This window comes from Lipotes vexillifer, unplaced genomic scaffold (assembly GCF_000442215.2).
Source record: "Lipotes vexillifer unplaced genomic scaffold, Lipotes_vexillifer_v1.1 scaffold179, whole genome shotgun sequence".
NCBI classification, from domain to species: domain Eukaryota; kingdom Metazoa; phylum Chordata; class Mammalia; order Artiodactyla; family Lipotidae; genus Lipotes; species Lipotes vexillifer.
In genome coordinates this window covers 539,464-555,117 of record NW_006796798.1, presented here as the reverse complement: position 1 = coordinate 555,117, position 15,654 = coordinate 539,464, and the positions used below count along the sequence as shown (strand labels likewise).

At 40.9% G+C, this 15,654-nt stretch overlaps 1 protein-coding gene across 1 annotated transcript in view; it reads left to right on the top strand.

Annotated features, from left to right (window-relative positions):
* The window catches only part of ADGRA3 (adhesion G protein-coupled receptor A3), a 122,997-nt gene that overhangs the window by 36,753 nt on the left and 70,590 nt on the right, over window positions 1-15,654 (top strand). The window contains exon 3 of the mRNA XM_007468999.1: window positions 12,312-12,383. Coding sequence (XP_007469061.1) covers window positions 12,312-12,383 — 72 coding nt within the window. The remainder of the gene's footprint in view (window positions 1-12,311; window positions 12,384-15,654) is intronic.

Here is a 15,654-nt window from a genome sequence, read left to right as displayed (position 1 = left end):
GAGAGAGAGAGAGAGAGAGAGAGAGAGAGAGAGAGAGAGAGAGAGAAGGAGGGAGAGGGAGAGGGAGGGAGAGAGATCTTTCTATAGGAGGTGCTTTAGAAGTGTCCTGAGCTGCTTTGGGGGAACCCAACTTAAGACATAGCTAGCCAAATAAATGACTTCATGTTTGTATAATGACATCATTTTCAAAATTTTCAAAATCACCTGAAAACACTGTAGCGGACTTTATTCCTTCAACACTCGCCCTTCAGTGTCTCTCCCTAAGTCTTCCAAATGCAAAACCTGAGAGCTTTCTTTGCTCCATTGCTGGAATGAAAGCTGCCCCACTCTCCCACCCCTGCCTCAGCAACCCTCAAACAGTGACTGAAAGCAGATGGTGGGTAACCACCCCAAGAGGAACGACCCTGCTGCCTTCCACAGGTGCCCAGGGGGCTGAGTATCAGTTGAGCACAGCAGAGATCGCCTCAACAATGCCCCCTTTATTGGTTCTCTTCTCTTTCTGGGCTCAATTCCCCACTTTCCTGTTAGTGTGTTCTGAGGTCCCTTCCCGAATAAAGCCACTGCACTGACACCCTGCCTGGGAGAATTCTGCCTGAGAGACATAGCCAGCCAAATGTTTGCAGCCTGCTTTGGCTAGTTAGAGACCCCTGGAAATGAGAACAAACAAATCAAACAACTTAAAAATATGGCAGAAAGGGATGTGGTGTAAAAAGCAAGTGATAGGTCAAGAAATTATTCAGACTAGGGCCAAAACTTTAAAGCTCTGGCCTTAAAATTACTGTAGCCAAGCCATGCAGAATAAGGAATAGGCTTAGTAGTGTGGGGTAGGGCACATAGGGTAGAATAACAGGGCTGGCTGGGTTGAGCTAGCTAGCAGATAAGCCCCAGAGATCGAGTAAACCTGCAAGGCAAGCTCTCCTGGCAGTTCTTTTGGGATGAAGAATGGACTTCTTAAGAGGATTAATTTTCTCTCTTTTTTCTTTTTTTTGGATGTATTAAATGTTCCACAAAGTAAAACAGGTGCAGGTGGAAACACTCCTACAGACTCCATCTAGAATGGATCCTTTTTCTTTAGGCTTACCACTTTGTTCTTTTAAATGTTTGGTTTTCATTTGGGAGCTTGCTTGTTTTCCATCATTCATATTGGGTTGGCCAAAAAGTTCCTTCGGTTTTAAAGTAAAACTAAAAGACACATTTTTCATTTTCACCAAGAACTTTATTGAACAATGTATTCACTGTTTTGTTCCACTACTTTCTGCCATTTTTCAGGCAACTTCATAATTCCATCTTCCCAAAACTTTTTATCTTTTTGAGGAAAGAACTGTTCAAGGTCCCTTTTACAGTCTTCCAGGGAATTGGAATTTTTTCCATTAAGAGAATTTTGTAAAGACCAAAATAAATGGAAATCCAAAGATGCAATATCTGGTGAATATGGCGGATGAATCAGAACTTCCCAGCCAAGCTGTAACAGTTTTTGCCTGGTCATCAAAGAAACATGCGGCCTTGTGTTATCCTCATGGAAGATTATGCGTTTTCTGTTGACTAATTCCGGATGCTTTTCGTCGAGTGCTACTTTCAGTTGGCCTAATTGGGAGCAGTACTTGTTGGAATTAATTGTTTGGTTTTCTGGAAGGAGCTCATCATAGAGGACTCCCTTCCAGTACCACCATATACACAACATCACCTTCTTTGGATGAAGACCGGCCTTTGGTGTGGTTGGTGGTGGTTCATTTCGCTTGCCCCACAACCTCTTCCGTTCCACATTATTGTACAGTATCCACTTTTCATCGCCCGTCACCATTTGTTTTAAAAATGGAACGTTTTCATTACATTTACGTAGAGAATCGCATGTGGAAATACGCTCAAGAAGGTCTTTTTCGCTTAACTTATGTGGAACCCAAACATCAAATCGATTAACATAACCAGGCTGGTGCAAATGATTTTCAACACATGATTTGGATATTTTGAGTATGTCAGCTATCTCCTGCGTGGTATAACGTTGATTGTTCTCAATTAACGTCTCAGTTTGATCGCTGTCAACTTCAACTGGTCTACCTGACCATGGAGCATCGTCCAGAGAGAAATCTACAGCACAAAACTTTGCAAACCACTTTTGACATGTTTAATCAGTCACAGCACCATCTCCATACACTGCACAAATCTTTTTTTGTGTTTCAGTTGCGTTTTTACCTTTCTTGAAACAATAAAACAGTATGCCGAAAATGTTGCTTTTTCTCTTCCATCTTAAATATTAAAATGGCTACACAAAAATTCACCAATTTTGATAAGTTTTTTTTTTTTTTTTCGGTATGTGGGCCTCTTACTGTTGTGGCCTCTCCCGTTGCAGAGCACAGGCTCCAGACGTGCAGGCTCAGCGGCCATGGCTCACGGGCCCAGCCTCTCCGCGGCATGTGGGATCTTCCCGGACCGGAGCACGAACCCATGTCCCCTGCATCGGCAGGCGGACTCTCAACCACTGCGCCACCAGGGAAGCCCAATAAGTGTTTTTTTTTAAATGCATGCTGATATGACAGCTGTCACAATACAATCTAACAGATTGTTTCGAATGAAGTTAAAGACAACTAAGCGCTACTGGAGCCATCTTATGGAAAAAACTGAACAAACCTTTGGGCCAACCCAATATTTGTTTTTGTCCCTTATAAGAAAGTAGCAGAGTGTGTGTGTGTGCTTTTTTTTTCTTTTTAAGTAGGAATATTTGGATTGAGTTTTTGTTTAATTTAGGGTTTGAGGTTTTTATTTTTAGGACATAATACCTAAATCTTTATGACATCTTAGAAACTAGGTTATGGTCTGCCTTTTTTAAGGATTAATTTGCATTTTTTAAAAGTGTGTTCAGTGGATAACTGATGTAGATTTATTATATCATGTTAATTAAAAAGGTAACTGGCCAAATATCAATGCTTGGTACAAATATTACCTCAACCATTATTAAGTCTTTCCTGAGTAGCTAATTTAAAATTGTTCAACAGATATTTATTTATTTTTATAATTATTTTTCTTTTGTGGTACGCGGGCCTCTCACTGTTGTGGCCTCTCCCATTGCTGAGCACAGGCTCCGGATGCGCAGGCTCAGCGGCCATGGCTCACGGGCCCAGCCGCTCCGCGGCATGTGGGATCTTCCCAGACTGGGGCACAAACCTGTGTCTCCTGCATCAGCAGGCGGACTCTCAACCATTGCACCACCGGGGAAGCCCTCAACAGATATTTAATAATCGCCCACACTGTCCTAGGCTTGCGATTCATTAGTGAACACAGCAAAGGTCCTGTCTTCATGGAGCTTCTGCTGCAGTGGGGAGAAACAGAATAGTAAACATAGCAAGCAGCTTTATAGCATAAGTACAGTTGCCCGCCCCCCCCCACCCACCCAGGGTTCCACCTTCCATGGGTATGGAGGACCCACTGTACTATGCCGTTTTATACAAAGGACATGAGGATCTGTGTTTTGGTATTTGTGGGGGTCCTGGAACTGAGTGATGACCGTACTATGAGTAAAGAAAACATGGAGTGGAGTTTGGGTGTGTCAGCACTGTGTGTGTATGTGAGTTTTGCATGGTGATAGTGCAGAGGCTTAGCACAAATGATTGAGCCTTGAGTCACCTGGGGAAAGAACGTTACAGGCAGAGGGATAGTAGGTGCAAAGGCTGTGCTGTGAAGCATGCTGCTTTTGTTTGAGGAACAGCAAGGAGAGCCAAGTGAGGCCAGAGTGGTATGAGGGGTGAGGGGTAGATTGTAGAGGGCCCTGTAAGTCATTATAAGGACCTTGGCTTTTACTCTGAGCCACGGTGAGCAGAAGATGCTCTGACTGCTGGAATGAGGGGTGAGGATAAGGGAGGAGTAGGGAGCTGTGTTAAATCTAAGATAATTTAAAGCCCATAATCTCTGTTTAGAGACCAGTGCCCTAGCCTGGATTGGTGGTTATCCAACTTGATGTGCATCAGAATCACTTGGGGGGCTCGATAAAGCACAGATTAGGGTTTCTAATATGGTATTGAACTTGGGCTATGCTGATTTTTGAGGTGGTTGTGAGATGTCCAGTTGTAGATGTTGAGTTAGATAGCTGTGTATGTGATAGGGAACTCACAGGAGTGGTAAGTTTGGGCTAGAGATACAAATTTGAGTCTAGAGACAAGGTAGTGATGAGATTGCCTCAGAGAAAGTATAGTGTGTGAGGAGTGAGAGGTGGGTGTGGGTCAAGCCTCAGTTGTTGCTGATCAGATAAATAAGGTGAGGATCCTTTATTGAACAAAGAGCCTTTGAGACTTACTGTGTCTTAGGCATTGCTCAAGGGAACCAAACGTGGTTTACAGTCTCTAACCTTGTCCATCAATTCATCCATCCACCCATTTATCCTTCCTCTCTCCCACCTCCCTCTTCATTTTTTATTGTCATTCTTGGCTTGTGTTATATATTTGCCAGTATTTAGTGACACACCTCCCCTGTATACTCTTAATTCCTGACTCTAGAATTGCTTAGTGGCCAATGTGTTTGACACTCCAACCTTCATTCCACACCAAATGATGGCTCTAGGTCACCACAGCATCTCTTTCTCTAGGGGTTGATAGAGGCATTGCCAATAAGAGATGAAGAGTAGTTAGCTGTGAGGCTTGGAGGAAGATTTCTTGGCTCCTAAGAAGATACAAGGAGAGTGTCCATTCTTTTTCATGACTTTGTGCTTGGAGGTGATTTCTGGACCTGGATGTCACACCCTGATTAAGGGTCAGCCTGGAGGCAAACTTGACATTCTGAGAAGGGTAGATCTGAGAGATGGATGGAACCACCCATTTAAGCTGCTGTACTTGTTGATTTCTTGTAATGCCTGAGAATTATTTTATTATTCTTTTGGCGGTACGTGGGCCTCTCACTGTTGTGGCCTCTCCTGTTGCGGAGCACAGGCTCCGGATGCTCAGGCTCAGCGGCCATGGCTCACGGGCCCAGCCGCTCCGCGGCATGTGGGATCCTCCAGGACCAGGACATGAACCCGTGTCCCCTGCATCGGCAGGTGGACTCTCAACCACTGCGCCACCAGGGGAGCCCCGTGAGAATTATTGTTTTATTGTTAAAGCCTTTTGAAGTAAAGGTTTCTGATACTTGCAGCTACAAAGCATCTTATCTGATACACCTTGCATTCTTTCCTAAAGGACTTAGCTCTTTTAACAACAGTTAAGATATTCCTTTAATTTTGTTTAAGCAATTCTTGTGCACCTTTTCTTTTATATTTTAATGATGCAGCATATTCAGATTTAGCCATAGATCCTAAAGTTAGACTCGTGTTCATTAGGAAAGCTGTGGGTTGGTGAAGGGTAGTGGGAGATGTTAAAGAATCTGACTATAAATATCTTTTGGCAATACCTGATTAATATGGCTATTATTAAATATTATATAATATGTCAAGGATTCTTTATTATTGAAGAAAAAGTTTATGTTTAAATCATATTATAGTCCTCGGTTATTCATGAGAGGTATTTTGTAGAAACACATGGAGTACATCACTGACCACAAATTTATGTACTGCTTTATCTAAATCACTTCCTGTTGTAGATACTGTTTAAAATCTGAAAAGGGAAATAAATGTTTTTAAAAAATGGAACTGACATTATATCTTTTTGCAGCACTTTTTTGCTTGTGTAATATAGGTCAAAAACATATTGATTGAATTTTCTCCTAAAATCATCTTATCTCTCTGAGGTATAGGATTGGGGTTGGTAGGGGAGGGGAGATGGAAACTAATAAGTTGGGCCTGATGATTAGTTGTAATTCCTGGGACTTAAAAATTATTTTTGTTCCCAACTTTTTAATTAAAATTTTTAACATACAGAAAAATTGAAAGAATAATCTCCCATAGAAATCTCCCATATCACCAATTTACTTACCCAGTAATTAGTAACAACATGCCATTATTTTTTCCCTTTATATTGGAATATGCCTACATATACACATTTTCTGAATTATTTGAAGGTCAGTTGCATCATGACCCTCTACCTTTATTGAGAACTGTAAGTGGTTATGAATGAGATGCAGCAGTCTCTACACTGTCTGACTATGAATATCCTAATAATTCTGTGGCTAACTCTTATTTATTAAAAAGATTTTTATCATTAGGGTCAGGTAATGTAATTCTGTTTCTCAGCCATGGTTTACTTTTTCATCCACTTATCATCTGTCTAAGCTCATTCTGGCTGCTGTAATAAGATACCATAAGCTGGGTGGCTTATCAACAACAAAAATTTATTTCTCACAGTTCTGGAGGCTAGGAAGTCCAAGGCACCAGCAGATTCGGTGTCTGGTGAGGGCCCACTTCCTAGTTGGCTGTCTTTTTACTGCAGCCTCACTCACCTGGCGGAAGGGGATGTGGGAGCTCTCTGGGTCTCTTTTACAAAGGCGTTAACCTCATTCATGAAGTCTCTGCTCTCATGACCTGTTCACCTTCCAAAGGCCCCACCTTTGTGGAACATAAAATCTGAGTTTGGATCAATGAAATACTAATTTAGTAATGATAATCAGAGCATAGATTTTATACTATGTTTAATCGTCATTTCCTTTATTTAAAGAATTTCAAGGTACCCGAGGGTTCAGTTTTATTTAGAAGAACCTGGCTCTGATTTGGAGGATCGGGAGTGTGATTGCAATTCTACGTCCAGCTAGGGAAGAATGAAGTGTTAGGGTGGGAGTGAGACACGGAAAAGGCAGGACAGGGTTTGCTGGTGGGCATGACGTTTACGTGCACAGGATTCAGTGGTTGTGGTTGTGCTTCCAGAGGAGAATTCTCGAGAATTTCTGGTCAGCCTCTATCACCCTGTATGAAACAGCATGGATAGTGCTGGAAGCCACGGTTGATGGCACATTGAGAGTGCTGGGTTTACAGCAGTGACTTACCAGCACTGTGAGGGGCAGAGGGCCAGTTTCCTCAGGATGCTTTTGTGAAATTGCCAGGAAACCTGTCCAGGAACCAACCCTAACTCTGTAGCTTGTCTGTATTAGTTAGATGTAGTTAGAATGAGCCATTAGAAAAAAATAGCAAGTTATGAGGCGGTACGTGGGCCTCTCACTGTTGTGGCCTCTCCTGTTGCGGAGCACAGGCTCCGGATGCTCAGGCTCAGCGGCCATGGCTCACGGGCCCAGCCGCTCCGCGGCATGTGGGATCCTCCAGGACCAGGACATGAACCCGTGTCCCCTGCATCGGCAGGTGGACTCTCAACCACTGCGCCACCAGGGGAGCCCCGTGAGAATTATTGTTTTATTGTTAAAGCCTTTTGAAGTAAAGGTTTCTGATACTTGCAGCTACAAAGCATCTTATCTGATACACCTTGCATTCTTTCCTAAAGGACTTAGCTCTTTTAACAACAGTTAAGATATTCCTTTAATTTTGTTTAAGCAATTCTTGTGCACCTTTTCTTTTATATTTTAATGATGCAGCATATTCAGATTTAGCCATAGATCCTAAAGTTAGACTCGTGTTCATTAGGAAAGCTGTGGGTTGGTGAAGGGTAGTGGGAGATGTTAAAGAATCTGACTATAAATATCTTTTGGCAATACCTGATTAATATGGCTATTATTAAATATTATATAATATGTCAAGGATTCTTTATTATTGAAGAAAAAGTTTATGTTTAAATCATATTATAGTCCTCGGTTATTCATGAGAGGTATTTTGTAGAAACACATGGAGTACATCACTGACCACAAATTTATGTACTGCTTTATCTAAATCACTTCCTGTTGTAGATACTGTTTAAAATCTGAAAAGGGAAATAAATGTTTTTAAAAAATGGAACTGACATTATATCTTTTTGCAGCACTTTTTTGCTTGTGTAATATAGGTCAAAAACATATTGATTGAATTTTCTCCTAAAATCATCTTATCTCTCTGAGGTATAGGATTGGGGTTGGTAGGGGAGGGGAGATGGAAACTAATAAGTTGGGCCTGATGATTAGTTGTAATTCCTGGGACTTAAAAATTATTTTTGTTCCCAACTTTTTAATTAAAATTTTTAACATACAGAAAAATTGAAAGAATAATCTCCCATAGAAATCTCCCATATCACCAATTTACTTACCCAGTAATTAGTAACAACATGCCATTATTTTTTCCCTTTATATTGGAATATGCCTACATATACACATTTTCTGAATTATTTGAAGGTCAGTTGCATCATGACCCTCTACCTTTATTGAGAACTGTAAGTGGTTATGAATGAGATGCAGCAGTCTCTACACTGTCTGACTATGAATATCCTAATAATTCTGTGGCTAACTCTTATTTATTAAAAAGATTTTTATCATTAGGGTCAGGTAATGTAATTCTGTTTCTCAGCCATGGTTTACTTTTTCATCCACTTATCATCTGTCTAAGCTCATTCTGGCTGCTGTAATAAGATACCATAAGCTGGGTGGCTTATCAACAACAAAAATTTATTTCTCACAGTTCTGGAGGCTAGGAAGTCCAAGGCACCAGCAGATTCGGTGTCTGGTGAGGGCCCACTTCCTAGTTGGCTGTCTTTTTACTGCAGCCTCACTCACCTGGCGGAAGGGGATGTGGGAGCTCTCTGGGTCTCTTTTACAAAGGCGTTAACCTCATTCATGAAGTCTCTGCTCTCATGACCTGTTCACCTTCCAAAGGCCCCACCTTTGTGGAACATAAAATCTGAGTTTGGATCAATGAAATACTAATTTAGTAATGATAATCAGAGCATAGATTTTATACTATGTTTAATCGTCATTTCCTTTATTTAAAGAATTTCAAGGTACCCGAGGGTTCAGTTTTATTTAGAAGAACCTGGCTCTGATTTGGAGGATCGGGAGTGTGATTGCAATTCTACGTCCAGCTAGGGAAGAATGAAGTGTTAGGGTGGGAGTGAGACACGGAAAAGGCAGGACAGGGTTTGCTGGTGGGCATGACGTTTACGTGCACAGGATTCAGTGGTTGTGGTTGTGCTTCCAGAGGAGAATTCTCGAGAATTTCTGGTCAGCCTCTATCACCCTGTATGAAACAGCATGGATAGTGCTGGAAGCCACGGTTGATGGCACATTGAGAGTGCTGGGTTTACAGCAGTGACTTACCAGCACTGTGAGGGGCAGAGGGCCAGTTTCCTCAGGATGCTTTTGTGAAATTGCCAGGAAACCTGTCCAGGAACCAACCCTAACTCTGTAGCTTGTCTGTATTAGTTAGATGTAGTTAGAATGAGCCATTAGAAAAAAATAGCAAGTTATGAAGCAGGCCATACAATGGTTAGTTTTCATTAGCTGGTGTCAGTAAAATTGAATGTGCCTCCCTCATTATTGGGAGGAAACATGTGGATCTGTGCTCACTGCAGTAAGCCTTCCTCAGTGTCCTTTTGTTAAGCACAAATAGACAAGTTGGATGCTTGAGACAGTAAACTGAGGATTTTCTATTGAGAATTTAGGCTGCTTCTCACAGGCTAGAATGGCCATGATGGGGCAATAATTATAAAAGATCCTGAGACACATCACCTCAGTGTTGTGATAACAGGTGGCACCAGTGGTCCAGGATCTACTTTCAGAAAGGCCTTTTAATTCTCAACTTAAGTGAGGGACTAAAGAACCCGGGAGGTACCTGCCACCCTGGGTTTGCATTGCGCTTTGCTCTGCATTTCTTCTTTTTTTTTTAACATCTGTATTGGGGTATAATTGCTTTACAATGGCGTTAGTTTCTGCTTTATAACAAAATGAATCAGCTATACATATACATATGCCCCCATATCTTTTCCCTCTTGCGTCTCCCTCCTACCCTCCATATCCCACCCCTCTAGGTGGTCACAAAGCACCGAGCTGATCTCCCTGTGCTATGCGGCTGCTTCCCACTAGCTATCTGTTTTACATTTGGTAGTGTATTATGTCCATGATACATATGCCCCCATATCTTTTCCCTCTTGCGTCTCCCTCCTACCCTCCATATCCCACCCCTCTAGGTGGTCACAAAGCACCGAGCTGATCTCCCTGTGCTATGCGGCTGCTTCCCACTAGCTATCTGTTTTACATTTGGTAGTGTATATATGTCCATGCCACTCTCTCACTTCGTCCCAGCTTACCCTTCCCGCTCCCCGTGTCCTCAAGTCCATTCTCTATGTCTGCGTCTTTATTCCTGTCCTGCCCCTAGGTTCTTCAGAACCTTTTTTTTTTTTTAAGATTCCGTATATGTGTGTTAGCATATGGTATTTGTTTTTCTCTTTCTGACTTACTTCACTCTGTATGACAAAAACAGTGGTTAGAGGCCGCGAAGTAGGTGGCAATGCCTTAACCATATGCATGTTGTCAGGCCCGAAGGCCTCTTCCATCCTTGTCAAGGGGAGTGCTAACCTTCTCTCCTTTCACACAACACTGCTCTGCATTTCTGTATTGTTTCACCAACCCATGTGTATCCCTAAGCTGAATAATTATGAAGACGATGGATAATTGCGAGGATTGGCGTCAGAAGCTCACACACGGAGGAGGCAGTGTTGCCATTGTTCCGGGAAGACTCCCAGAATAAGAGAAATTGGAGAGTTTCTGTTCACAGTCTGACCTGAGGCATTCTGAGAGATGACCAGAGGCCACTCAGGCCTCCACTGGGCAAGGTTATGAGTGAGTCGTGATGAATGGACCTACCTTGGGTGTCTAGCAGAGTTGAACTGTGGGCCAGCCACTGGCGGGCATGTGGGAAGTGGGCTACTGTTCTGCTTCTCAGCACTCCTGTGTTTGATGGTCAGCTCTCTACAGAGGTTAGCTGGACACTTGTGTGGGGCAACAGGGGAGTCTCAGCGGAGCCCAGGCACCCAGAGGACAGCAGTGCCTTAGCAGGTGGTCCACATCCACCCTGGAGGAGGGATCTGGCTGTAACGCTCACTGGTGCCCCCAGTGGTAGTGTGCTGGCATGGAAGAGCCGAGCACTGGTGAAGAATGGGGATGCAGAAGACACCCCACCCCATCCGAGGCTCTGCTGTCCGTGGTTTCATTTACCTATGGTTAACCACAGTCAGAGAATATTAAACAGAAAATTCCAGAAATAAACAATGCCTACGTTTTAAATTACGCACTCTTCCGAGTAGTGTGATGAAATCTTGCGCCATCTCACCCAGGATGTGAATCAACCCTTTGTCCGGCATATCCTGCCCATGAGTCACTTAGTAGCTGTCCCGGGTATCAGATCCACTGTTGAGGTTTCACAGTGCTTGTGTTCAAGTCACCCTTGGTTTACTTAATAGTGTGAGAATACTGATGCTGGCAGTTTGGATGTGCTAAAGAGAAGCTGTAAGGTGCTTCCTTTAAGTGAAGCACCTTAGGTGGAAGGTGAAAGTTCTTGACTTTAATAAGGAGAGGAAAAAAATTGTATGCTGAGGTTGATTAGATTCATGGTAAGAATGAATCTTCTCTCCGTGAAATTTTGAAAAAGGAAGAAAATTTGTACTAGTTTTGTCGTCATACCTCACTTGGCAAAAGTTATGGCCACAGTGTGTGTTAAGCCCTTAGTTAAGATGGAAAAGACAATACATTTATATAATAAGATACTTTGAGAGAGAGACCAGTTTTATATAACTTTTATTACAGTATATTGTTATAATTGTTCTATTTAATTGTTGATCTCTTACTGTGCCTAATTTATAAATTAAACTTTACCATAGGTATGTATAGGGAAAAAAACATAGTATATGTAGGATTTGGTACTGTTTTCAGTTTGAGGCATCCACTGGGGGTCTTGCAATGTATCCCCCATGGATAAGCAGGGGACTGCTGTCAGTTTGACTGCTATCAGATGCCATTGTATAGGGAGCTGGTGGATCATTGCCTTGAGCTGTATTTTGTGAATTAACATGTTGTTTTATAGAAAACCTAGCCATAGAAGCTTGGGGAGGAAAAAATATGAACAAGCAAATGACATGAATTTTAGAGTGTATATTTTTGAAAATGGTTTAAAAAAATTTAATTATGCTTGTGACAAATATAGTCTGATTTATTTTGATAACTAAAGTGTAGCATACTAAGGAAGAGATTGTAGAAATAATGTGTAAGATTGTAGTTTAGTCATAACTTTGAATTGGAATAATATTAGGACACATATCTTTTTGACACATACCTTTATTCTTATATTGACCGAAACAAATGGCTTCAGAACCAGATTTCTTGATTTTGAATTCTGGTTCTGCTGCTGGGATGTTTTTGGCTTAATCTTTTTGGCTTCAGTTTCCTCCCATTATTATGATTGTTATTGTTGTTTTCTGTATAGCAGATAGGTGCAGTGTGCCTAAATATTTCTTACAGTGTCAAGATGTAAATAACTTTTATTTTATTTTTAACAGGGACCTCCGAAACAATCTTATTAGTAGTATAGATCCAGGTGCCTTTTGGGGACTGTCATCGCTAAAACGATTGTAAGTGTGAATTGCTGACTTTATGAGTTTGAACTGTTATAAGTAACTGTTAACCTACTTTAAACTTTAACACGATAAAAACGTGGCTTTTTAATAATTTTTAGAAGTTCATCTAGCCAGGTCCTAGATAGAGAAACAGAGTGTTTAATGTAAGTAGCTTAGAAGGCAGTTTATTTTTACAGTAATTTGATTTGTTTTGTGATAGATAGTTGCATCCCTCTTACGGTAATGAAATCATGATGGTTGGCTTTGCCAGCTGCCATAATCTGTAGATGATTTTCAAGTTATGAATACATTTAAACAATCTATTGTAAATGCCCTAAAAATTGAGGCCCCTTTCTATTAATGATTTAAAATCTTGCCATTTTTCCATATATTTTTTCTATGTATTATCATTTCAAAACCTAAAGACCAGTTTTTATTATTTCTGAAGCTAAACACCTCTGCTCCCCTTACTGTGCTCATGTCACGGTTGCTGTGTGAACATGCTCATATTTGAGAGGTCACCCTGTGCTTAAGCCATGTGGACTGTCCCACCACCCTTTATTCCTTCTAAATGCATTTATTAAGTGTGGGCTACTTACTTATGCTCTGACTTCTCTGGAAGAACTCACAGACTCTTGGGGGCAAATAGATAATGCAAATACATCCTAAATAATAATGATAGTAATCTGCCAGGGAAAGGAGGGGGACCGCCTTAGAGGGGAATGACCTGCCTTGAGAGCGGCCAGCTGTTAGATTTGACCTTGCCCCTGAGGGGTGAATACATATTGAAGAATAACAGAACGAGCATCCTAAGCAGAGTGGACATAGGTGTGAAAGAACATGTCCTTTGGCCAGAGCTTCAAGTAGAAAGGGGGAAAAAATGTTGGGAGATAAGCTGGTCAGGGGGGAACTAGGCTTTTAATGCTCTCCTGCCACGTTGAAGAATTTCGAATCTATTTGTTAGACAGTAGGGACTGGCAGAACTTTTTCATTGTGGAGTTGATGTGATGAGATTTGTGGCGTCAGAGTTGCAGTGGATCAAGCTGGGTTTAGAGTTCAGTAAAAGTAATGTATCAACCAGGTATAGCAATGTAATCGAAGTGGGAAGACAGAGATCAGCATCACTTCAGTTACAAAAAAATTCATTGATTCTATCCTGTGTGCCCAGTAGTGAGCCAGGCTCTAGATATACAAAGGGAACTCAGGAACTGCTTGGAAGGTTTGCAGTTCAGTGGAATCGTTATATACCAACCAAGAACCTGAATATGGAATTGGAATATACTTCTGGAGAGATAGAGCAGTAGCTGGAGTTCAGCTGCTAAGAGTCTTTGAAGCTGTTAGGACTCAGCCATACTGACACAGGCAGGGGCACGGAACACGGCCATCAGTAGGCTACGTGCATCTCCAGAAACAGTCATTAGGGAGTGGAGGGGCAGCAGCTAACTGAGCTTGATGTATAACAATGAGTCATTTTCTTGTTTCTTACTGGGGCAAACTGGCATCATGTTTGGATGGAACGTGAGTCCTCATGTGGGGAACAGGAGTGTAGGTGCTAGACCTACCCTATCAAACTCTGGGGCTGAGGCTAAACCACCTTTGTTTCCACAGTCCCTCCTAGTGATTTTGATGCTGAAGTTAGAGAACTTCTAGAATATTTTTCCTTCCAACTTGTTTTTCCAAAAGGAGGGAGGAGTGTGGCATCCTATGGCCAGACATGTCCACTCATTCTCTCCTTCTGTGATCCACTCCACTGTGTTCTGTTTTCTGGTAATAGGGAGATTAATACTGATAATATCTCCATGTCAAGGTAGAGATTGAATGAAACTTGACTGTTAATAAAAAGCAGGTTCATCAGGATGTTTCAAGGATACTATAGAATATCTTAGGTTCTCCATCCAGTTCTTTATCCTTCAGTAAATAATTTTTCAAGTACTGCTATCCAAAATAAATATAATTCTTGTTCAGTAGCACTTAATTACTATTATTGTCCCAGATGTTGCCTTAGCATTTTTTCATTGCATTACACATTAAGTAGTCTCTTGTGTTCTTGCCTAGGAAGGTAATTGTCATTTATAATGTTCTTCCCACTAGAAAATTCATTCTTAATTCCAAACAGCTAACTTGTAATTGAATTTATGGTATACAGCTTGTAAGCTGAGAGAGTCCTATACGTAAACTCAGTGAGATACAAAGATATTCTGCTAGTTGCTTCTAGATTACAGGCAGTTTTTCTCATGAGGCCTTCAGTCATTCATTCATTTCCATTGTGCATCTCACTCGGCAGCCACATGTAAAGTATTTTTGTAAGTGTCCCATGCCTTTGCCTTTATTTTATAGATAATTTGGATCAGGAAGATTAAGTGGCTTTCTGAAGAATAAACTACCAGAAGTAGGTAAAACCTAGACCCATTCAGTTTCTCCTTTGCTTTATCAACAAATTCAAGCTGATTCTCAGTTCAAATTAAAACCCATTACCAATACCTAAATTCCATTTTAAATGGGTATAGCTGTAATGAAATTGTTTCCCAAAGAATCAGTGGTAGGTACACCATTTAAAGCTCAGAATTGAGACAAGATAATGAATAGAGCACAGAAATGCTTGTTTAAGCAACATTTCACAAGATGATGCCTAATTTTCTTAAACAGTAAAGCCCAGAAATAGAGGAAACTCAGCCGGAATTTTTAAAAAGTCCCACACGATTAAAAATACTTAGCGTTAATATTCTGAGGAGCTGGAGCACAGCAAATGCAGATAAAGACTTTCATTGCTTAAGATTTTTTTTTTTTAATCAAAAGTTTCCATAAGAAAGGGAAGGCAGTGCTATGAAATTTTTGGAAACCAGGATTACCTAAACTAGCTTTTGAAATATCTAGAGGAAAAAGTTAATGAGTAGGTACCGGATTCAAATGCAAAGTCTTTGTAATTTCTCTCGGACTAATACATTTTTTTCCCCATTACCAGGTATACAATTTAGAATCAGTTTTAATTTAGAAATGGGTGGTACAAGTCTCTAAAGAGTAACTCAGAGTGAAATTCAAAGAATATATGCTTTTTTATTACAGAGAATAATATGGGCATTGAAGAAAATATGATAAAAATATTTTTAAAATTTGGTTTAGAAAGTTTTAGTTCTTTTATTGAAATTCAGAATGATCAATAATTTCAAATCTAACAACTGAGAAAAATTAATTGTTTTAGGGCTTTCATCCTAAATCCACTGATGGAAAATGTTGCAAGCCATGCTGTCTCATTTGAAGAAATTGTCAGTTATCTCCCAATTAAAAT